This window comes from Leucopleurus acutus (assembly GCF_964270905.1).
Source record: "Leucopleurus acutus genome assembly, chromosome: 4".
Classification (NCBI taxonomy): domain Eukaryota; kingdom Metazoa; phylum Chordata; class Mammalia; order Artiodactyla; family Delphinidae; genus Leucopleurus; species Leucopleurus acutus.
The window spans coordinates 4,410,430-4,435,549 of NC_139146.1; the positions used below are offsets into that span (position 1 = coordinate 4,410,430).

The 25,120-nt window shown below is 47.6% G+C and overlaps 1 protein-coding gene across 4 annotated transcripts in view; it reads right to left on the reverse strand.

Annotated features, from left to right (window-relative positions):
* Window positions 1-717: 717 nt before the first annotated feature.
* KIAA0232 overlaps window positions 718-25,120 on the reverse strand; it is a 91,942-nt gene continuing 67,539 nt past the window's right edge. For 3 of the 4 annotated variants that reach the window (XM_082838462.1, XM_082838463.1, XM_082838461.1), the window contains 6 exons: window positions 22,968-23,034; window positions 21,521-21,602; window positions 16,186-19,471; window positions 9,950-10,058; window positions 5,162-5,259; window positions 718-3,176 (listed from right to left, as the gene is read on the reverse strand). In XM_082838462.1, coding sequence (XP_082694588.1) covers window positions 2,997-3,176; window positions 5,162-5,259; window positions 9,950-10,058; window positions 16,186-19,471; window positions 21,521-21,602; window positions 22,968-23,034 — 3,822 coding nt within the window. In that variant the 3' untranslated portion in view covers window positions 718-2,996. The remainder of the gene's footprint in view (window positions 3,177-5,161; window positions 5,260-9,949; window positions 10,059-16,185; window positions 19,472-21,520; window positions 21,603-22,967; window positions 23,035-25,120) is intronic. The other variant, XM_082838464.1, reaches the window with a different exon arrangement.

Here is a 25,120-nt window from a genome sequence, read left to right on the forward strand (position 1 = left end):
AAGCCCCTGCGCAGCAATGAAGACCCAGCGCAGCCAAAAAAAAAAAAATTGATCCACAAGGAACCTGTTAAATTCATATAATGGAATCATACAGCTATAAAAATGACGCAGATCTATCATTACTGACATGAAAAGATGTCTGAGAAAAAAACCTATTTCTGAAGTCACAGAAGAGCAGGTATAGTACAACCCTTTAATGTAAATCTCTCTCTCTATCCATATAGACATTCAGCTGTCTAGAATGGTGTTTTGCACAAATGTTAGAAGCTACCCTCTCAGGGTGATGGAGGTACAGATGAATATTCCTGTATACTTCTTTAATAATACATTGATTTCTTTCTTACAGTGTACAGTGATCATGTTAATATACATACATGGAATTTTTTTTTTTCTTCAGAACAGAAAGATTAAGCTTTGTCTACCACCACAAGACAAAAATGGTGTGTTCTTTGCAAGGTTCAGGCAGTAGTTCCTAGGGGTGGGGATGGGGGGGGGGGTGTGGACTCTTTTCTCAGCAGGCCCCACCCATTTTCTTCTCCAGCAAAGCAGACGCCAGCACTTTCTGCAACGCCTATAGGAAGAGCTAAATAACCTTCTTCTGGAATGATGTGACCTTGGCACACATAATTAAGAGGAGGCTGGGGTTCTTTATAAAAGAATCTTTGCTATGATAAATAAAGACAACCAACTGTTTTTTAAATTTTTTATTTGGTGTTAACTCCACAAGAAAACAAAAAACCAGTTACTCTGGTGTACGTGAAATCAGAACAATACAACCACGGGGGAAAAAAAGAGCCCAGGAATGGAAAACTGATACTTCAGTGCTACGGATATGCAATGCGCTTCATACCACAGTGCGTTTCAGCGTTTTGCCAACTTTTTAAAAAATGCTTTTTCTTTGTGATCATCCATTTACAAAACTGAAAACCATACTTTCAGCTCTGTCGCTGAAAGCCTCTGGGCTTCAGCCACTTAGCTATGAAAACAAATAAATACATAATCTGTTAATCCCCTTGCCCGCTTATAATCCATTCCCATTCCCCCGTGGAAGGTGCAACGTCTTCCCACTGGCGTGTAGGGAAGGCTGCGCCTTGACCACCTGGAGCCCTTTCGTGATAAAAAGCAGCTGTCCGGAAATCAACTGAGCTAAAGGTTGTGTCTGAAATATATTTATTTGGTCTCGGCTACATAAGCAACGATTTCTAGGATGATCGTCACTGTAGTGATTTTAGGAATTTACAACTTCCAATTCTTTTTTGCCTTTGCTGTTAAATTATATTTCAGTGCAGATGCTAATCAATTTTTAGGAAGCTCTGGAAGAAAGAAAAATACATATAACCTTATAAAGTCTGTAAATAAATAACAGCAACATAAAACCTTACACGCGCACACACGCACACACACACACAAACCCACTTTAAAGTGTCAAAGATGTGCTGTATAAAAACAAACCCTGACATGTGGTGAGACCAAACCCAACGGCCCATCAGGTTTCCCACGGTGAGGACAGACAGCGCCGGGGATGACTCCACAGCCCTGGATGGAGCTGTCTGTGTCATCAATTAAGAAAAAGGCAACAAAACCCAATGCTCGAAGCAAATGATGTATTTCTCAGCCAGTTCAGCTCCCAGCTAGTAAATTATGTTTACTGCCCGCCAAAATAGTGGTGAAGCTGTCTCACCCATATTAGACTTCCTGATGTTAGACATGCTAAACTGATGTCACACACTGGTTTTGTTTTCAAAAAAACAAAGAGTTGCTTAAAAAAGAAAAACAGTTTTAAACGTTTAGGTTTTGCAAATGTTGCTCTTCTAACTTCAGCCTGTTGCATGGCAGCGTGAAAGCTCACGGAAGCAACCGCCACGAACGGACGGGACTGGATGAGAGGGACTGACCCCTGGGTTCCCGAGTGACACGGGAAAGCGGGTCCCATGAAGCAATCACACAGGTATGGGAGAAATCAGTACTCTACCCTCCGACCCGCCACACACAGAACTTGCCCAGAACATTCTCGCGAACACAAAATGAGATCTAAGCTACACTACGTCACAGCCACAGGAGCAGCAGCCAAGGTCCCTCTGGGGCGCTGGGATGGCCTTTACTGCGCGCCAGACGTGTACAGTCTCAAGTTCTGGGGGCTGCGATTCAGTATCGGTCACCAGAAAAATCCCATCTGCAACTAAGGTCCTCATCGAGTATTGACAGACGCACCGCAAATAACCCTGAGCGGTGCCTGTGGAAAATGTAACTGCAGCGTTAAGAGCAGGTCGGGGGTGCGCTCTCACCCCGCTTGGCCTCAAACGCTACCCCGTACCTCAAAGCCTTGGCTGCCTCAGGTGACAAGAAAGTCACAAACCATGGTATTGTCCATGATACTCTAGGGGGAACATCCTAAGAGAGAAAACACAGTATTTTGTAAGTCTCTAAAAGCACACCCTTGTGGTTCCTACTTTAAATGTACATGAGATTTTACTGAATGAAGACCGGGGATGAGTCACCCATGCTGCCCTCTTGCCTTCAAGAAAGGCACTGATCCACTGCAGGGTAAGTATTCATATCCCAGTTCTTGGAGGACAAAGCCTAAATGTTCCAAAGCTAAAGTCTCTGAATAGCGGAAGTGGTTGCTGACACTGCGATGCTAATAAGGTGATAGTGATGTGACTGCAGCTGGAAGGAAGGTAACTGCAGTGAAGATGCAAAAGGCAGTGATGCTTCTAAGACGAGCACATGCACACCCATTCTTGGTATGACAACACATCTAGTCTATTTCAAATAGCCAAGAAGTTAACAGCTTGAAAAAAAAAATCTTCAACAGGATAGCTGTCCTCAACTCTAAAATAAGCAAGAAGAGAAAGATAATTACTGATCTGAACCAGTTAGTTGAAGAAGAAACCTTAGAAACCTAAGTTGTTGTTTTAGATGAACAGGCCTCACAAAAGGGTACTTTTCGCTCACATATCAATTTTTAAAAATAATTTGTACTACACTCTGCAGATTTAGAGATGAGTTCGGGAAAAGAGCGCCTCCTCGCTGGGCTCCACCCACGCGCCGCCACCTTCCGAGCCCGTGTCCTCCGAGGCAGAGCTGGCACTGGAGTACATCTTTCTGCGGAAGCCGTTTGCTTTTGCTCCAGAATTTCTCTCTCCTGTGCACCTTGCTTCATAAACAGAAGACACCTAAGATGAAAGGAACAACTGTCAACAGGTCAAAAGCCAGTTATTTTTTCAAAAGGGCTATGTGAGACACTCTATATATGCAGAGATTAAGAAACAAATCGTTGATGTTTTCCAGTGGAGAGTCACAAAAATCTGAAGAGTTTTCCTGTTTGAAAGCAAAACAAACAAGCTTTCCTCCCTGATCTATACACGATCCCAAGCCCTAATTCTCCATGTTCAACCCCTCGGACAAAAGGCTGCCGATGTCAGGGCTGGATGGAAACGAGTCTCTGAGCGGGGCCTCCACCGGGAGGACGGCACGGCCTTGCCCTGCTGGGGCTCCTGTTCCAGGGGAGAGGACAGCAAGCAGACAGACCAGCACAGCTTCCCAGCTTCCTGCTGCGCTGACCAGCTGGGGGAAGTGGCTGCCGGGCTCTCCAGACAGGAGCGGCGGGGCATCCTCGCCCGCGGCCGAGAAGCAAGCGGTACCACAGAAACAGCCAGAGCTGGCTTGGGACTTCGGGGCTGTGCTTCTGAGTTGGGGGTCCGTAGGTATATGGTACCTTTGGGGGATACTTTTGGCTGTGCGGGACTCTCCCCCACCCACAAGATGGTTAGCATCTCTGGCCCTCAGGACACCAAGTGCAAGTGGTAGTCCCTCCCCAGTCATAATACCTGGTGATGCGTCCCTGCACAGTAATTAGCAACATCCTCCTCCCCGCCACAGTGACTAGTAATTCTTCCCCCTCCCCCAGGTGACGAGCTACGCCTCCCTAGTCACCCAGCCACAGTGACTAGTGAAATCCCCCAAGCACCCGCCCACCCCCATTTCCAGATGGCAGTACTGTCCCTGCTTGAGAGCCCCCGAGGAAGGAGGACGGAAAGACCACCACACGCCTGAGGGGGGAGCAGAGGACGCAGGATCAGAGAGGCAGGCGAGGGCAAACACACACGGCCCGGCAGCGAGTGCGCGAGGGCGAAAGGCCATGGCGGTCGGCAGTGGGAGTCAGACTCAGGGCTGAGGGTCATGGCTCAGGTCTGCACTCGGGCTGTGGCTGTGTGGATACACGTTCTGAATCGTTACGGGCCTTTAGTTTTCTCTTCCGCAAAACAACAGCACCTACCTCCCGGGGCGGCTGTGAGACTAAACGAAGTAACCCTCGCGAGGCTGTCCTGCCTCACGGTGTGGGGAGAAGACTGGGGAGGGGAAGGCGGAAGCAGGAAGGCCAAGGCGAAGCCCACGGCGAAGCCCACGGCGAAGCCCACGGCAGAGGTCCGCAGGGGGCGGTGACGCGGAGGAAGCGCGAACGATGGAGCCGGCTGAGAGGTGGGTGGTCAGGAGGGGCACATGGACCGCGTGTGTAGGTGCGAGAAGGAGGAACGAAGAACGAGTTCTGGGTCTGGGGACTGACGCTGGGGGGTGGGACATCCACGGAGATGGAGAGACGCTGGGGGACGCCCCCAAACGTCTGCCTCGATGTGCTCGGTCTGACAGGTCCACGGACACCAAGACCACAGGGCGCTCTGGGAGCAATTTCTCACGAGACTTCAACTGACAATGACAATCACACTGAGAAGCCAAGGAAGCTCCCTCCGACTCATTCACCTGCCTGCCTACCCGGGCGAGGCACAGGCCCTGTCCCTGCCCCAGGGGCTCACAAGCGGGGTGGGAGGGGGGCGAGCAGAAAGTGCAGTCAGCTGGGGGGCAGGAATGAGCACCACACTTTGATGGGGAAGAAGGCGCCCACCCAAGGAGTTTAAGGGGAGTGACAGGGTCAGATTCGCATGGAGAAACTCCCTCTGGCGGCAGAGTGATGGACAGACTGCAGGGAGAGAGGGAAGCCTTGGCAGTAAGTGGGAGGCGATGCAGACCAAAGGGCCACGGACGAGAAAGGCCACACCCACAGAGCTTGGTGACAGGGAAAGGCAGTCCCAGGACTCCCGGACTTTGGGGGTTGTGGTGGCCGTTTGTAAGTTAGTAATAAGGAGGAGGACAGTCCACTTACCCTATTAAAATCTAACAGACGCTCTTCATTACTGGGCATTTCTTTAACATCTGGATATTCTTCTATACCATTCTCTCCCTTGGCATTTGTATAACATTCTTAATCATTTTGAATGGAGAAGGGAAAAGAGGGAAAGGGGGGGAAATTTCATTAAGACACAGTTACGAAACATACATTCTTGTTTCATTTTTCAATGAAAAGTCAGATCAATTAGGTCTACAGCCCTTTGGGGATTTTATGAAGTCACTAAAAGCAGACACGTTCAGCACCAGCCAGACAGGGGTGTGCGAGGAAAACGTTAGGCCAGTTTAAAAATCCTTCTAACAAATTGTTCATGGAGTTAAAAAGAAAAACAAAAACCAAAAACACACGCCAGCATAACCATGCGTTCTTGTTATCCCACCATAAGACATTCATTCAACAAATACGTACTCACACCTCTAAGTGACAGGCCCTGGGAAAACAGGATAAAAAGACCAGCGAGGTCCGAGCTCTCAAGCGCGTACGTGGTGTGGAGGGGGACAGATGATGCACCACGCGTATGTTCACAGAACAAGTGAGCAAAGGAATTTCAGACAAGAGGGGGCGCAACGGAGATAACAAAGCAGGGCAACATCCTCTGTTCCTCCTCAGCTCAGCAGCAACTAAGCCACCCGTGGAACAGGGAGGAGGAAGGTGGCTAGCGCTTTGACTGGGTAAGCGGCTCTCGGAAGGGGACAGGACTGTAAGCTGGAACTGGAAGGCATCAGATAAATCATTTAGTCTAAAGCTTCTCAACCCTGCTTTCGCATTCAAAGCGCCTGGGGAGCTTTAAGAAAAGTCCGGAAGCCCGGCCCGCACCCGAGATTCTGACCGACTTGGTCTGGGTATGAGCCCTTTCTGAGAAGCTCCCAGGTGAGTCTGAAGCACTGCCAGGGCTGATGCCCACCGGCCTTAACCTGCACTGGCCCCCCAGTCACCTTAACTCCACGGAAAGGGTGTCAGGATTCCACCCCGGCCGCCCGCAGCAGTCACCGCGAGCTGCTGGATGAGCTGCGCGCCACCCCACGCGTCACAGCAGCGGCAGGGCCAGCTCCACGACCATGGGCCCTCCTGCCATCACCGGGGGCGGGCAAGCCTGGGCCCTGCTTGGCCTCCCACAAAAGGCTGTACTCTCCGTGACCTTTGGTCCTGACAGCCTCAGGCCCTCAAACTTACTAGTGTAGGTTCACGAAAAACCCAGGCTCTGGGATTAGACAGAAGTCAGTCGATTGCTGATGATGCTACTTACTTGTGATGGAACTTGGAGCAACTTATCGAACCTCTTGGAGCCCCAGTTCTCTCATCTCTAAAACAGGATCATCATTTGCCCTCGCAGATTTCTGTGCAAGTTCAGAGATCACCTGTGCGCAGCCTCAAGTTCGGGCTGGCACACTCACTAACACCTTCCACAGCTGCTACTAACGAAAGCCCTGGGCTTGGGGCCGGCCCGCCGCAGGACGGCTGGGGAGGACGCCTTGCTCCCCCATGAGGCAGGGAACCCCTCACCCTCGCCCTCGCCCTTTCTGGGCCGTCACCTTTCTCTCAGCTCGCCTACCAAGCTCTCACCATCTCCGCGCCCCACCGCGTCTGGTCGCCACTCGTGCGAGGTGGGGAAGGTGACCGTCTCCTTGGCTCGGACACGCCCACAGACGAAGCGGGTCCCCACTATCACCTGCACTGCTTCCCGGCAGGGCTCTCCCTTTAAAACTCAAATAACACAAACACTTTTCTAAGTGAGCTTTCCAAATGTTCTGAATCCGGTGTATGAGCTCTGGAGACGGACGCGTGGGACAGACTGTGGCACACAGCTGCGAGGCCCTTGTGGTCGGACTCCCTGCTGCCCACCTGACGTGCCCCTACCCCCGGCCCACGTGCCGGGCACACAGGGGCCACAGCGTGTGCAGTCCTGCTGCTGCCCCGGCTGGCGCTCCTGCCCGGACCGCGCCCCAGCCGCCAGGCGCTTGTGTCCTGACTCCCTCAGGTCCTGCGGAGAGGTGAGCTGATCAGGAGGGCAGGGACGACGCCTCTGCGTCCCCAGCCCCTAGAACAGTGCCTGGCATGAGGCAAGCATGCACGAAATATGTGCGGAGTGGGTGTGTGTGTGGGCACACAGCAGGGCGGGGGCTGGGCCTTCGTGCCGACGGGGCCCTCGCTGCCCCTGCTCCACGGCCACACTGCCTCCTCCTCCTTTGGGGCCTCCATCTCCTGACTCACAGGAGAAAGGGACAATCCTCCTTGCCCTCCTTCCCGGGGAGGCTGGAGCTCCCAGCTCAGACTCAGAGCTGCACAGGCTTCTCAGTAATCATCAGCGTGACGTCAGAAGTTTCTGGAGCAGGGACGAGCGTCGGCAGTCACGGCTGCTGAGTGGGTGAGAAGGCCACCTGCTTCCCGGCTAAGCTTCTGCTGAGTCTATGCCCCCACCCCACAGGCTGAAAGCACCACACTTCGTAATGGCACTACGAGGCAACCGTGCAAGGATTTAACTCACGGTCGTGAGTTCAAGATCATTCAAAAGCCTGGTCACCACACTTATCCACTGAGAGTTTCCCTGCACGCCACTCCACAATATATAAAAAGCTGAATGGACTAACAACCACGTACAGCACCTACAAGGCACCGTATAGATAACCACGGACCTGGAGCTGACAGCTGAAGCGCATTCCTCAGAAAACGGGACAGAGGCTGCAGAGACAGCCCGCGACACAGAGACGGAGCCCCAACTCAGTGTGCTTGGAAGTCACCCCAAGCCGCCCCCCACCCTGGCCCTGCCTGCTCTGCCACCGCGTCCCTCCTTCCCTCTGGGTCCTTCCTGCGTGTGGGTGTCCTCTTGCTGCACTGCTCCAGGGTCCCCGGCCCTCGCCGCCTGCACTCCCATTAACTGCAGTTGGGACTCACTCAGCCAGTGCACTGGACTGGACTGAGGTCAAGGTCTGGTTTGCACTCCTATCACCCTGGTGTCTCCCGGGCACCAACTGCAGACAGCTGCTGTGGACAGCAAGCTTCTGGACCACAAGGAGACAGCCTGGACTCAAGCCTGAGCTGCATGGCTAGTGCCTGATTCTGGGCATTCAACTTGAGACTTAGCTTCCTCATCTGAAAACCAGGCTCTCACGGGGCTTGTATAAAAGACTGAAAGCACCTCGTAAGTCATGTAGAGCAACCCAAATACTAGCTAATGATGGAGGAACAGGCCTTTAATAAATGCTGTTAAATAAGAAAGATGCTGAAGGGCTTCCCTGGTGGCGCAGTGCTTGAGAGTCCGCCTGCCGATGCAGGGGACATGGGTTCGTGCCCCGGTCCGGGAGGATCCCACATGCCGCGGAGCGGCTGTGCCCGTGAGCCATGGCCGCTGAGCCTGCGCGTCCAGAGCCTGTTGCTCCGCAACGGGAGAGGCCACAGCAGTGAGAGGCCCGCGTACCGCAAAAAAAAAAAAAAAAAAGATGCTGAAAATAAAGACTCTGCTCTATGCTCCCCTTATGACCCTTTGGGAAGGAGGAAGGCAGGGCTGGGGAAGCCGTTTCTTGTGCCCACAGAACAGAGAGAAGCAAACAGTCCCAGCCTCCCCCGCAGTCGGCTGAGGCCAGGCTGCGAGGGCGGGCCAGTGCAGGCGTCCGGAGCCCCCAGCGTGTGCAAGGCCCCACGGGCAGTGAGGGACATCACTGCTCCAGGTTAACTACAAATGAGCTGGGGAGAGACACACGCTCGAACATGCAAATACTAACAGGAGACTGACCTGCCCCCAGGGCTCTGACCGGAGAGACCACTGACGAAGTGCTGCAGCTGACAGCCCAGGGGACCACGGAGGTCTGCACAAGCTCAGAGTCTTGAGCTGACCACTCGGGCTGCCTCCTTAGTTCTCACTTCTCCCGACATTTCAGATCAGGATCTTTTTATAGCTTCTGAGTATGTCCACCTGGGCGGCTCACAGACTAAGATCATCTTCACCAAATCTGCTACTGCTCCGACGTCCGGTCTCCCCTAACTCCCTCCTGCTGTTCACTACTCACAGAAAGTCACCCAGCAAACTCCGGCATCCTCCACAAAACCTCTCGATGCTGTTCTCTATGCCCCCCCCCCACCCCCCGAGTGCCTCAATCCAGGCCTTTATCCTGTCACACCCAGATCACTGCAAGAGCCTAAGAACCCCAGCAGGGGCTCTGCAGTTTTTCAATCCCTTCCCCCCTCCATTCTGCTGCTAGAACTGTTTTAAAAACCACACCTGACCTGATACCCTCCAATGTGAACTCCTTTAAGTGGCCCTCTCCTCCTGCCTGTCCAACTCCGCCGAACTCAGCGCTCCCCCCGCCGCCCCCCGCCTCTCTCCAGCCTCAGCTACAACCCAGCTGGGCCCAGTGGGTCCCTGTCCCCGAGCCCGACTTGCCGCAGACCCTCGGCCTTTGCTCAGGCCACTCCCGTCACGGGGACTACCTCTCCCCAGCCCTCCCACCGGGGCCCCTCCTGCAGGCCCCCCAGAGCTGAGGACTCCCTGCTCCACCTCTCACGGGGGCTCCACCTCTCACGGGGAGCAGGCACGGAGCCCTCAGGGCCGGGGTGCCTCTCCGTAGCGTTTCCACGCCCCGCCCCTCCAGGCTGTGATGGGGGTTAGAGCAGGGTCCAGTCCTCATGCATCTCTGCGTCCCCAGTGCCTGACAAACGCTGGCCACACAGAATGTTTTTGGACTGATTTTTACAGCAAAAGAATTTACTGCTTTTAATGAATTAGAAATCTGAGTGGATGAATCAATGACCTAACGCAGGTCTTCTTACCTTCACATTCTGAGGCAGGAAAAAGAGGAGAGTACAAGGCTTTTTCCCACCAGGTCTGTTTTTCTTGACTTCTATTCATTCCTTGTACATCAGTGTTCAATACAGGAAACTGTTTAGATCAAACCAAATATAGACAAAGTTCACAAACTTCCAAAATAAAGGGGAAAAAATTCAAGCGTTATTAACTATGGACTACAAACCCAGGATTTTTTAACTGGTGAGGTTCTTTTTGACTTTTTGTTTTTACTGTTCTAGACAAGGTGAATACAGAAAGCCAACGTGTTCATAGCATACAAAGGAAGTTTTTCTTAAAAACACTTATATTGCAAATGGAATAAAAAGTCTTTTCAAAAACCACAACAAAACTCTTACGAGGCAAAAACATAAGGAAACAGCCTCAAATAAGGCAAGTTTTTAGATTCTGGAAGTACAGAGATAACGGGGTGGTTAGTGTGAGGTGCTCGAGAGAACGTGAGGAGGACCCTCTTCTCCTTCACACACTCAGGCAGGAGGGAGTCAAAGAAGAAATGGGACAGAGGAAATTTTATAGGCAGAGTTACCAACCTAATGTCTTTATAGCAATTAGCTGCTTCGATGAGAACCAGAAGGAAGTTGAGACTAAAACCAAGTAATAACACTGATAGTAATTCAAATTCAACACAGGAAACAGACATCGAAATGAGAGGAGGGCAGGACTCCTGAGAGCAGGAATGACCCCGTACTCCGTGCACATCCACAGCCCTGGCAGAGGGGAAGGCGCTCACGCCCACCCCTCGCTGGTGGAGCTCTCAAGTCCCAGCTGGACGTGCCCACCTGTCTGGGCAGCAAGGACTAGATGCAGTGTGGCTGTCACGCATGATCGAGGAGTGTCCTCGTGAGCAGTCGTCAGAAGACGTGGCCAGGGGCAGCCACCCCGGGGACATCCTGGTATGCTGGGGTCTTCCACGCTGCTGCCTCACTGTGCCTGACAACAGGCCCTGCCAGGCTCAGTGAGGCCTGCTTTCGGCATCTCTGTAACTCCCATCACCCATCCCAGTCTCAGGAAGTGTCTGCTCGATGCATACGACCTATACACACTGCATACACCTGTGTTTCAGGAGACATTTCATTACATGTTCAAGTTCAAAACCTGAACTGTCTTACAACCGATGATCTTCAGTTCTCTAACAGGATTTTGTTACTCTCCTAAACAAAGTAAATTATTTTACTTTATCAAGAACTTTTTGATTCAGTAATGTGTGATTTTTAGTACTTACTAAACGGGAAATATATTTCAGATTCTGATTTTCATGTAACTTTTCAGAAATACCCCTCAATTAGAAACTGAAGAATTGTGCTGTCTACCCAGAGTGGTCAGTTAACCTTCACCATTTTCTCCTGCAGTGTATTCTAACAATAAAAATTAGGAAACCTATTAGATAAACAGATACCAAGGGCAACAGCGACAACAAGGCCAGGGTTAACGCAAATGAAGCCAGCAACACGCCAGGTCTGCAGTTAATTCAAGGTTGACTCCTGCATCTGGCACATAACTCACAGCACTATGAGGCCCTTCTGGAAAGGCTCCGCCTTCTCTCCAAGGCATACCTATCTGCGAACAGATTACTTGGTGCTATCCAGGAGGAGCAAGGATGGCTCCCTGGACAGAAGTCTCCCGATCGTCCCCAAGGCACTATCGAAGAGAGATGGATTTGAAGGTAACAAGTTCCTATTTGAGAAGGAAAGTGTGTGGGGCAGGCTGAGGAAGGATCAGTGTTTTATTCATGTGAGTGCAGTCAGACTGCTTATCTTTAATCCTTTCTTGAGATTGTGCGAGTGAGGTAAAGACTAAGAAAGGGGAGAGAATTCACTGGGACAGACAGGACGCGGTGGGAGAAAGCAGGCTGGAGGGGCCGAGGTGTAGCCGGGGGGCTGGGCCAGCATGAACAGCAGGTGAGACACAGGCAGGACCAGACGTGTGTGAGCACAAGGCAGCAAGCGCACCTTACTGATCTTCACACCTCCAGGAACAGGGCCTGGCACAAAGCAGATACTCCAGGTCTGCTGGCCTCAAGAAAAGGCTCACCTTGGCCAAAGTCCCTGATTATCTAGCACACCACTTTCTCTCTCCCTCCCCTGCTGAAATCACTGTTAGGCCATGCTGACTCTGGCATAGTTTTAGGATTTTTTTCTGCATCCTCCATTTGAATGTCAATTCCAACAGCAAGGACTTATTTTTCCTGTTTTCTGTTACACCGAATACACGTTATGACATCTTTCCACTTAGCTATTTCCAATTTTTAGGCTGCAAAAGATAACCAGGCTTTGCTTAAATAATGTCTGTTTAATGTATTAATTCAACTTCTGACTTGGTTGAGAATGAAAAGCATGAAGAAAGAATGGAAGAAATGGAAAACGGACCAGAACACAAGCTTGGGCGATCCAGGAGCACCTCTGCCTTAGCAGCGCTCTCCCGCTCCCTCCGGGTAGCTTCTTGGCTCACGTGCCACCTGGGAGCCTTTCTTCAGTTGTACCTTGGCAAGGAAGCCTGCCCTTACTCCGCATTTATCATGGCAAACCCCTCCAAGCACTCCCATCCCACCACATCCCTTATCCGGCTCTTCTTTTCCACAGCATTGGGATTCTAACATACTGTGTAACTTCATATTGTTGATTGAATATACCTCCACAAACGCAGGGGTCTTTGTCTATTCCTTTATTAAACCTAGCACCTAGAATAGCGCCCAGACATAGTAGGCTCTTAATAAATATTTAATGTATGAATGAAACAGTAAAAAAAAAAATTAAAAAAAAAGAGAGAACATGAACTTAATCCAGAAAGGCTTATCAGAAACGTCTTTAGCCACAGATGTAATACTCAGAAATTCTTTACAAGGTGAAAGTTAGGTAAAGGCTCACTGCTTTAAATGCTCACTAGACAGTCCTAGTTCTGGTGAAGAGAAAGGTGAGTTCTGCTCTGGGAACAGAGCACTGAACAGTGCCCTCTGACACAGTCAGCTCTCAGTTATTTGCGTCACAAAAGGAAAAGAAAGCCTCCTATAATAAGCCTTGTTCTTTGGAAAAGGAGAGAGAAAATGTAAATGAAGAGATACCCTGTGCAACAGAGACCAGTAAGGGACACTGCTGTCCTAAGTTTTCCTTTACTGACAGGAAGCGCCCCGTTCTGGAAGGAACTTGGGCTCTGCCCCTACACTGGGGTCTGGGGCAGGCATTCCACCCTCTGGGCCTACGTGCCCGTAGCCGCCACGGGGGGGGGGGGGGGGGGTGGATAAGCCCATGGCGGCAAGTCACTACAGGCATTCAGTAGGGCAGTGGTGGCACAGCAGTGGGCACAGAGCCAGCACAGCAAGGCTGGGACAGAGCATCCTCCACTCATCAGAGCGTTCCAACTCCCCTGGCACACTCCTCGCGGGAGGCCTCCTCTGCTGGACTGGACTATGGTTTCCCGGAGACAGGGCGGGGCCTTCTACTGCTTCTCTGCGCCTTAAAGCGCACGACATGGAGGCAGCAATCAAGCAATGACACAGAGAACACTCTTGCACAAACTCACGCACAAATAACGGACGCCTGGCGCACTGCTCCTCGGCTTTTAGCTCCTACTTCAGCAGCCACGACCTAAACGTTGGCAGCTCCCCTGCACACGTGAGAAATTTCAAGCCCCTCTACCTTCGTGCGCGCTGTTGCTTCTGCCTAGAGCGTCCTGCCTCCTCCTTTCTGCCCTGGATGCTCAGGTACGTGCAAAAGCCCTCCTCAACTCCCACAGGCTGGGTCGGTTCTCCTCTGGGATCCCACGGCACCCTACGCTCACCCTCCCCAAGCCACCCACCATGTTACCCAAACAGCCTAAAAGATAAGGAGCTGGCTAGGAAATTTTGGTACATCCATACAATGGAATAATATGCAGAAAATAAAAAAGGAAGGGTGATTATAATAAAGTCATTTCAGTTAAAAAAAAAAAAAAAGTAGGAGGAAACATATGTGAACAGGTATTTGCTCTCCAAGCACACAGTATCCTCGGAGGATACACACCGGGACTCACACTCATGGCTGCTGCTGGGGAGGGACCTGTGCACTGTGTACATACCCTCCTGTAACTCCTGAATTTGAACCACAGGAGTGAATTACCTAGGTCAAGGAAAAGAAGTGATCTGTTTGCCAACTGGTCTTCAGTACTAGACTGAACTCTCCCTCTCCCAGGGCAAGGTCAGTGTCTTGTTCATCCAGGTCACTTACCTTAGCGATGGGCACAGAACGTGTAAATGTTTAATAAATGTTTGCTGAACTGAACTCCACTAAATTTTTGAAAAGGATCATAATTCATGTTCCCGGGTACAATTCTATTAGAAATCCTGCCTTCTAGACCAGTTGCACTGAAACAGACTGGCAGCTAGTGACTTAAAACAGAGCTTGGCCCTCTGTAAAGACTGCCCTCACTCAGGAAAGGAGGGGAAGACGACCCTGGCAGGAGCTCCCCAAGACCGACAGGTAGTGTGAGAGAGTGAAAAGGCACAGATTCTGGCCCCAGCCTGTCCTTTCAGGCCACCCTCAACCTTTCTGTACCTCAGATGAATCTCTGAAGTTAGCTCCAACCTGGCTCTGAACTGTAAGCGATTCTGCTGAGAGACCAGGGCTGTGAGGACCGAGGACAGCTAGGATATCGGACAACCTCAGTGTCCTCTGAGGACTTTACTGGCAGCTAAGACCTTTCAAGACAACCCAGAATTCTGGTAACACATAAGTACGTCAACGTACTAGAAAGCTAAGGAATATGGTAATGGTATGATGCAGAATCTCACTCCTTTCCTCTTTTTGTTTCTTCCCAATCTGGAACCAGGTGAAATACAAAGTACATAAAGGAATTTTTAAGGAAGAAAAGTGGGGCAATAAACAAACAGATAAGACCTAACAACATTATTTTTTGTTGTTGTTCTGAGCAGTTCAGACTTCAGCGTTTCAGTGGGGTTCAACTCATGTCTAAACATCCCCAGGCCAGCTCATGGGAGCACTGACTCTCGAGTTGCCTGTGGGGCTTCCGACCATCACATGCACTCAGGGCCACACGTCAGCACCTAGCTGACAAATGAGTAAGGCATGACCTGTATCCATAAGGCGCTTATAATCTAATGAGGAAAGTACATCGACGACTCATGAAAAAGGGCAAATGCAATTAAAAGAAGAGGCATAGAGCACATGAAAATTAAAAGAAGGGAGAAATGATTTCTGATGCAGGTGGGGATGCAGCAGGGGAGAGAAGAGGAATGAGGGATGCGTCAGTGGGAGACGTGGGAGCCTGAGGGGGGTCGGAGTGTGCGGGGGGACAGACGGGAGGAAGGGCGACACAGCTGCTCTCCAGCCACAGGTGGCCTGACTTCTAAACACCTCCAACTGTCTTCTTAAAAGCTGCGCCTGGAAAAAGGCCAGGCACTGCTATATCAAATAATGGCTGCAAATGGGCAGAGCACTGTGCTTTTTCTGTGAAACAGGTTATTGCCTTAAGTGTTATCTCTTGTACACTCACTCAGTTTAACCTCGAATCACTTCTTAGGAACAGTCAAATGGTACAATGACCCCCATTATCAAAGCTATTACTATTAACCTCATCTGATAGGCTGACCCGTATCACTCATGTAACCTCAGGAATAGGTACTTTGTATAAAGCAAAGTCCACCTGTACGGGTTTTGTAGAAGCTATTTTGTTGCATTTGGATTGTGGCTTAATTTTTACATGTACCACGACAAATTTTAGAGAATTCTGTAGAGATGTAATTTATTTTACATGTAAAACATAAGTTTCAATAAGCTAATCAGTGTTTCAGAGACAATTAGACAGGCTTCCTATGTAAAGAAACCCTTTGCTGCCACTTCTGAAGAGCAAAGGACTGTCTGAAGAGTAAATAGCGACTTCTGGATTCATCAATTTTTGAAAGCTGGAGCACTTATATGCCAGGCTTTGCTTTAAGCATAGTACGTGCACCTTAAGACAACACGGAAACATCTCATATCCTGATTTATTTAAAAATGTCTTTGCAGAAAATGTCTACTGTCCAGTTCAAATTTATGAATATCAAATCCACGTTAAGTCCTTCTGTAAAAATCCTCAGAATGCTAAGTTTTAAGACGTTTAAACTAAATTCCCAATAATTTAACCCTATCTTTCACTGTCTGAAATGACTGTTCTTTAGAATTAAAGTCTGATCAAATGCTTTTACCAAATACCAATACACACTGACACATACCTCTTCCAGCTGTCCTGAAGAAACTGGATTATCTTCGTAAGCAGGGAACTGACAACCTGCTTTGCAACTGCAAAAATTATTAATTTCTTCTTCACATTGTGCCATTATTTTACAATTTGCTTCTGAGCTTTCTAAATCGATTTCCAGAGACTCATTCAGGCTACATTCCAAACACTGATTCTGCTTTCCTACTGGCAGAATCCCAGCTGATTCCTCCTGGGAATCAAGTGATGTTTGAGCACTCTTTTCCATTCCAGATTTTTTTAACCTGGGAAGGAATTTTCCAGACTCAAGCTCTGATTTTCCATAGTAATGGCCTTCCTTCTCTGCATCTTCTTCCAGTGGTTTGAGATCTGCCTGTGGATCTTCAAATGCATCGACTTGAGAAGGAATGGGGATGTTTGCTTCATCTTTTTCAGATTCAAATTCTGACTCGCTTCCTCCTCCTGGGGACAGTTCAGATGCAGAAATTGGGCGAAAGTGAGTCCTAGGAGAGATCCGAATAGCCCTGTATTGTGTTCTGTCAACGCCGCATATCCTGGGGTGGAGAACTTCACTGTCTGAATCAGAGCAGAGGATTGATTTCGGTTTAAAACTAGGACTGAAAGATGCAATCCCTTCGGGTTCAAACGAACATTCTACATGAAGAACTTGTGAAAATGGATTGCTTAAGTCAAAGGAAGAGAATGAATATTCAAGTCCAGGATCTTCAACTTGAAAGTTACCACAAGCTCCTAATAAGTCTTCATGGAAGATAAAAGAAAACCCCTTATTCAATCCGTTTTCCCCACTCTTCGGCTGGTCATTCTGTTCAAATGACACGAAGGGTTTCCATAACTGCCTGTGACCAGGAGCAAAACTGTTTCCTGGGGTCATAAAGACATCTGTACCAGCTATTGTCACCACGTCGGAAGCTGCACACTGTAACAAACTTCCTTTTGTGTGACTGGGTGGTACTACTGCCCACTCCCCATCGCTATTAAAGGTTTTGAGCTCTCCATAAACTCCTCCAAGAATGAATGAGTTCTCTTTATCTTGGGCCACATCCCAAGGCTTAGAGGGGGTAGTATAGTCACCACCATCCACCTTTGATAGCTCACCAGAAACAAAAGCTCTTTTCTCTGGGTTCTCCTTCTGTCCCTCCCACAGATGATATTCTGATCTCTGCACAGCCTTGTTAGGCTCCTGGAGGGGCTCCATTTTAGCTTCAGCATCCAAACAGCAGCAGTAGTTATTTACATCTGTCGAAAACAACTCATCCTCGATCCTTTCTACTTCTACCACAGCTACAGAATTGCTATCTGCCATCTTTGTCCAAATGTCTTTAATAACCCCTGAGCTGTAGCCATCTCCACGTGGGCTGCTTTCACTACATACCTGTGTAGTCTCAAAGCTTTTGTTTTCTGTTTTTTGTTCTAGCTGAATACCACAGACAGATTCTAGCTTGGATTTTTTTTGGAAAACTAATGTCGGAATTTCTCCTAAAGTTCTACTGTTCTGCTGGCAAGTTTCATCTTGCAAAAAATCTAGAAGTTCTTCATCTACATAATTTGACGAGACTCTAGGAACTACGTAATTCATATCGTCTGCGTTAAACTGTGTGGATTCTTCAAACTGAATGTTTAATGTCTCATTGTCTGAACGTGTTTCTTCTGAATGGGACCATGGACTACAAGTTCTTGTTGAAAGATTAGAACAGTGTTCATTTTCTTCAAAGGCACTATTTTTGGTCCATATTAGTAATCTAGACTGTGTTTTTCCAAGCACATTAGCACTAGAATCTGTATTTTCATTTCCCAAGTTGAGTGTTTCAAAAGAAAATGGTAAAACAGAATTACTGCATTGCACTTCAAACACTGAAAAACAAGAGTTTATACCAGATCCTTCATTAATATCTGAGAAGAGCTCTTGATTGCCAGCAAGCAAATGCGGATTGAGCACTGTGCTGTCTAAGATCGGGGAGAGTCTAATTGGAGAATCTCCTCCAAAACTCTCTCCGTCGGCATCGCCAGAGCTGGATGAACAGCACTCCCAGAACTGAGCCAGACTGCCGAGGTCTTGCAGGAATAAGCCCTCAGCACCCACAGAGCTGGTAGAATCTGTCCATATTGCACGTTCCCCTTGCAACTCCATTCCATCTAACACTATGCAACATTCTGCCTCAAAATCTGTCTTCTCTTTGCTTTTCTGTCGAATCATATTCAGAATCCGACTTTCTCCTTGCGTTGTTTCTGAGGCACCAGGATCCAACATGGATTGGTCAATGTCCACTTCATAGAAGTGTGTTAATTCTGATAGATGAATGTCATCCAAGTATCTGCTGTCCTCCGGTAGAGGACAGAATGAGGTCCCCGTGAGGTCAATATCCTCATTTATAACTGCAGGCATTTCTACAAAATGACCATCAATGAAAGTACCTGCTGCGAGGTATGTTTTATGAATATTATTGTTGCTGATACGAAGACCATGCACTGATTCAGACAATTCTTCTACTGCTTCTGAGGTCAGATCACTTGTATCTTGCCTGTTTCGGTATGTGGTCTCTAGTTTACTCTTCCTGCTCAAAGGAACAAAATACTCAGCAATCGGTTCGGTGTACCACAGCGGCTCCTCTTTGTACTCTCTGTCGGCTCTGCTCTCCAGGTACAGGTCTCTCCCTTCGGTGCTGCCGGCGTCTTTCCTGCCCATCTCCTTCAGCGGCCTTTTAGCCCGCTTGCACAGCTGTTTGGTGGAGCCGCCGCTGCTGCTGCTGCTGCTTCCGGCATGCACGCTCCTTTCCGCCTTTTCGCCATGCTTCAGTGAAAGCCTGCTCTGCCCATTCCGCCCTTTTCTGCTTCGGATTTCTCGTGTCTTGTGTCTCACTTTCACACACTTCGTGGATGCTTTTAATTCTCCCTGATTACCACTTGAGCTCGAGCCTCCTTCGCTGGAGCCGGAAGACCAGGAGCGAGGGCGCATCTTTCCTTCGGGCTTATGTCGGATTTGCTTTTTGTACAAAGCAGGCTTCTCCTCACCTGTGCCATTCCTAAATTTGTTCTCCTTCTCATTTTGACTCTTGCTCTGGGTTTTCTCGTGCACAGTGGTGGGCATGTCGCTGCTTCTCTCCTTGATGAGCTCACCTTCGCTGTTGCAGTCCTTCGGGGAGGACGTGTCTGTGCTAGCTGGTGGGGCTGTGGACGATGAAGAAGAGCTAGGGTAAGAACAGACTGTAGACTTGTTCCACACAGTCAGGATTTCTTGCAGGCAAACTGGTTTCTCAGAAAGTGGTGGAAATGCTTCATAGTACCTGAAAAACAAGTAGAGAGTTCAAAAGTGGGCGCTCAGACGTATCAGAGGTAGTAAAAACATCACCGATCAGAGAAATGGGATATTTCATTTCAATAGTGTCAGTGTTTATGTCACCCATGAATTAGTAACTTCTTAAAAATTAATAATACCGTAAAATATACTTTATACTTAGTTCTATGGATCAAGCACCCTTACATTCAGCAGTGAGATAAGCACTATAGGAATATTTAGAAAATATGTTAAGATGACTTTGATCTTTAAAATTTGGATTTTCATAAGTCACTAGTTACAAATTAATACAGTGGAAAGAATGTAATATTTTGATATGAAATATCTGAATCTGAATCTCAGCTCAGTCATTTACTATGCTTGTGACTTTAAGCTAATCATGTAATGTCTTGGTCCATTTCCTCACCTGTAAGATGGTGATACTATGACTTACCTCACAAGGCTGTTATGAGCACTGGAAACAAATGTAGGTGAAAAGCTGGATAGCAAAGCAGTCGAGGGCATGAGCTCTGAAGCCACACTCCCTGAGTTTGAATCCTCACTCTGCTATTGCCTAGCTATGTGACCTTAGGCACGGTCCTTAACCTCTCTGTGGCCTAGAAAACGGGGTAATTATAGTATCTATCTCACAGAGTTGTGAGGAGTAAAGGAATTAACATGCGAGATGAGTCAGTGACTGTTATTATCGAATCTTTTCTCAGGAGGCAAGTGCAATGCCCAGCATTAAGCAGACCCTCAGAAATGGCAGGTTTCTTGGAATTCAAGTGTTCAGAAAAGGGGATGCTGGTGAGGCCTAGAACAATCAGACAAAGCGGACCACAGCTGAGCCTTGATGTTCCAGATACGCAGCGGTCTGGCGAGTACTGTGAGGCACGGGAACCTGTGTGAGGACACGAAGATGCTGTGCCTCGTTAGACCAGCAACCACTGGAAACACAGGGCAGGAAAACCAGGGAAGCTGGCTTCAGAGGGCTTCAGCAGGAAAGAAGCGTCTTCAGTTTGCTAGGAAACTGGTAGCCACTGAAGATTTCAGAGCAAGACAGACTGACAAAGGAAGACTCGAGAGTCAGGATGGCTACCAAAGTGGGGGTCATTCTAGAGGCAAGTCAAGCTCACACATGAAGTGATAAAAGGCCAGGTGTTCAAAGGGCCTATACTTGACTCTCCTTTTCAGTCTAGACCAGAGCTGTCCAATAGAAATATATTATGAGCTTCTTAAGTACTTTTTAATGTTCTAGGAATCCCATTAAATGCGAAAGAAGAAAGTGAAATTAATTTCAATAATATATTTTACTTAACCAAATATATCCACATTATCATTTCACATGTAATCAACAGAAAAAACTATTAATACAGTGTTTTACATTCTTTTTAAATGAAGTCTTTGAACGCTGATGGGTATGACACACACGGCACCTCTTAGCCTGAAACAGCCACGTCGCAAACGGCCAATAGGCCGCACGTGGCTACGGCTACCGTGCTGGACAGCACAGCAACACAACCAAGTACTCTTTTTCCCTTAAGATTTAGAAGTTGAGAAGATTCAAATAAAATGTATAATAAGGAAGTCTCCTTACAATGCAGTCAATTTAAATATGAACCATCTACAAACAAAGACAGAAAAGCATCTTTAGGAAACAAGTCGGACAAGGTCAATGACTTGCCCAGTTCCTTCTGTAATCAGCAAGGGGAACTTGGCTTCCTTGTGTATAAAACAAGGACAAGCCTAATTGCTTACAGCTGTCTCAAAGGACTGGTGTGAATTTCAAAAGTGGTATATGAATGGACCATAAATGGCCTTGTTTGTGTCATTCCGTGAATTTCACAAATATTGATTCAATATGCGTGAAAAAGATAAGACCTTCTTATTCACCTTTGAATTCTCAGCGTCAAGCACACAGTAAGTGCTCAATAAATTCCTGAGTTATAAAATATCAAACTAAATAGCATATGACAAACAAAAAACTGTAAACCATGTAGCAGTCATTAGTCTGATTTTAACAAACACATGCTTTATTACTGAATACAATCTTACATACATTTCCACTTGATCCTTTGCTGTAGGGGATAATTCTGCCTCTGGAGAGGGAGACCCCTCTAACTTTTTGTGAATCTTCTCTTCTGTTATGAAACAAAAATTCAGAAAGATTTGTCTTATATTTAGTTAATAAATGCTCCTGTCTTTTTCTTAAGTAAATTTAATCAGAAATTACATAGGCTTTTGTGGCTTTAAAAGAACTCTACACCAGTTTATCTTTTTAATAAAAATCTATTTCTTAAGTGTGCCAGAGGGAACTCTGGCTAAACCACATTAACTTTGGGCTGAGAATGGAGAGAGGTTCACCTCATCACTGACAGAGGCTCTAGAGGCACTTAATTAAGAGAATGAAATTCCCTGTGTACTTATTAACTACACCAGAAGGAGAGAACACCTGTTTAGATTCCAAAAATATTTTCTCACAAAATTCTGCACTCACCGACTTTATACTGCCTCATCTTGACTAACACTAATCTGTAAAGAAAGTTATTACAATTAGCTCTCTGTTACTTAACATCTAGGTGAGGGCTATGTTTCAACTAAAATAGAAGCAGAGGGCTATACTCTTAGCTTAGCTCATGATACTGCCCTCAGATTAGAAACAAATAAATTGTGCCCTTATTAAAAAGAAGGCTCGGGCTTCCCTGGTGGTGTGGTGGTTGAGAGTCCGCCTGCCGATGCAGGGGACGCGGGTTCGTGCCCAGGTCCGGGAAGATCCCACATGCCGCGGAGCGGCTGGGCCCATGAGCCACGGCCGCTGAGCCTGTGCGTCCGGAGCCTGTGCTCCGCAGCGGGAGAAGCCGCAACAGCGAGAGGCCCGCGTACCGCAAAAAAAAAAAAAAAGAAGGCGGCTCAAGGCTTGGTGGGCAGCACAATGACCATGAGGAGGACATGTAAAATAAAGATCCTTCACTTTAATAGGCCACTCTTACTCTACGGGCTTGCAGGAAAGTTGAGAAAAGCAGCTGTGAGGGTTCACGAATCAAAATGACTCAATGAGCTTGTCAAGCCTGCCTTTCCAAGAACTTCAAGAGTAAAGGCAAACGTTCCTTCCAAACCTAGAATAATTAGCTGACACCTTTGCAGGCCTTGAAGTCAACAGGCAAATATTAACTTGGGGGGTGGGGGGGAGGAGAAGGATGGGAAAGGTAAGAGATTATTGCTCCAGATCCCTGAGCTTCGGTTTGAAGACAAACACGATGAAACGTCTCCTTTCCATGAGGGCACTTGTGGATTAAGTCATCCCTTTGAGGGCAGGGATCTGTCGACCAGTGATGGCTGTGGAATGACCCAGAAGCCACTCACAGCTAAAGACAGAGCGTGACACTGGCCTGGTGACACACTGAATACAAAGACTTTGCTCCTGTTGCCTCTTCTTTCTGATCAATTCCAAGATCTGGTGACTCTACCCACTGTGCGGGGATGGCCCTTGGAGGCGGCACCCTCACCTTGCTGGCTCTGCAGGTCCTTCAGCCTGGAGCAGAGCTCCTCCACTAAAGTCTCGATACCAGAGCTCTGCGTGGGAACAGAAAAGCACATAGTTTACTGCCAGGTATGTAAGAGTCAGGTATTTGTATGCTTTTGTCTTAATATAAAAGCTTTACAAATCTGACATGTTTCAAAAGAAACACATTATGAATATTTAAATGAAGAGTTTAAAAAGAGTTTAAAAACTATAGGTTTCTAGATTCAATTTAGTATACGTATTTTACTAACAAAGTATATTCACCGGGACTTACTGATAAAATGTGAAAATACTAATGTACCTTCCAGAGTAGCTTCTGTCTTCCCAGGGATACAGCATCTTGCTCACGGGGGAGCCTAAGGACCTAAATGCCCATCTTACGGTTAAAAGTCAGTCGCTATCAAAACCATTATTCAATATCTGTACAAGCGAGGGCTTGTAGGAGACTCAATACAAATTAAAATCACAAAAATCTCCTCGTGGTCCTCTAGGAGTACATGGTCCAAAGAAAACAGGTGACTTTTTCTTTTCTTTCTCTTAAAGTGAACACTCATGACTGGAACAAACAGAGCAGGTGGAAAACATATGTCATTACTGCAAGCGAATGTGAAAGCTTTACTTTAAGGGTCATGAACAGGGTATTAGCCTCTGTACAGAACTGGGGTAAAATTTAAGGAGCGTGCGTGGAAGAGTCTGAAATTGGGAGGAAAAGAATAATAGCCAAACTCTAAAGAAAAATGAATGATGGAAACAGGCATAAGCAAATCCTTTACTATGTAGACTTTTAAACTTTTAAAATTCTCTATTTCTCACAGGAGGAAAGAAAAATCTTTTACAAGGTACAAAAAAAGTGAACGTATTTCCTAGGAACTTTTTGTTTATTCAGTGGCTGAAAGCCCTACTTAAATTGGAATCGAGTCTCTCTAGGTGGTCACAACCCGAACAGGCACAGGACTCTGCCTCCTGTCGTCCTCACAGGGCCTTGAGGGGCTAAAAATAGACGCTACCCCATTCACCTCACACAAAATGACTCAGCAAAGTATTACAGATATCCTCAACAAGAAACCGCAGTTACACAGTTTGAGCAGCAAGAAAGATTACAATGAAAACAGCTAATTGTAAACATTGATAGTTACAGTCTATCCACATCATATCACAGCTTTTTACAGGAGACAGGACAAAAGAAGAAAGGGAAATGGGCCAGAGGAGAGCTGTCCTTTCCTTAAAAATTCCTAAAAACCATGGCAGATATTAGTCATAAGCACAACTCTGACTACACAATTCCATCGGAAAGATTCTGCTTACCATAATGTTAAAGGTGTGATGAGTATGGCCGTTTTATTCCACTTCCTCCAGACCATGAACCTAACACCAGTGTCAGCTGACTCGCGGCTGCACGCTGGTCTGTACAGCAAGCCTGTGTCACTGTGTTTCTAAAGCCGGTGCCAGTCTCCAGGGCGGAACACCAAGCCCTAGGGATTGCTTATACGACTCTGCTCGATCCTCTGCAACGGCGGGCCACCTACTATTCTCCATAGAGCGCTCATTACAACAGTCGCCAGATGTTACTTTTTACGCTTTGTCTTGGAAAGCACTTCCAAGCAACTGTAAAATTTAGCTGTTCTGGATAGTAATGCAGCTTAGAAGTATATACATTTGCTCTCATATATAAATGGATAATAGACAACACGCTTAGTCCTCAACCCTGTACACAAGAGCAAGCTCTACCGACCCCGATTCTGCCTTCCTTGATTCCTGAAGCATCATAATTGTATTTTTTCAAAAAAATCATTAGACCACTGGGTTATCATGATAGCAAACTGAGCAACAAGAAGGGGTGTCAGAAGCAGCACCGGACCCTGTCGTCTCCTGGCAGGCATTCTGAGGTGTCGACTTGGCGCTGTTAATGAGAAACTATGTCCATTTTCCCAACTATGATATTAAATACTAGATAATTTTGTTAATCATATTTTAACAGTATACCATATCCGCGAGGGCATTCAAGAATACTGAGAGCCTGCAGTACATTATACTCATACCTTAGTGACAGCTCTAAGGGGAAACAATGCCGTAGGTGAAAAAACACTAACATTCTACCCCGTAACTCATGAACTGCTTTTCCCAGCTGTAAGATGG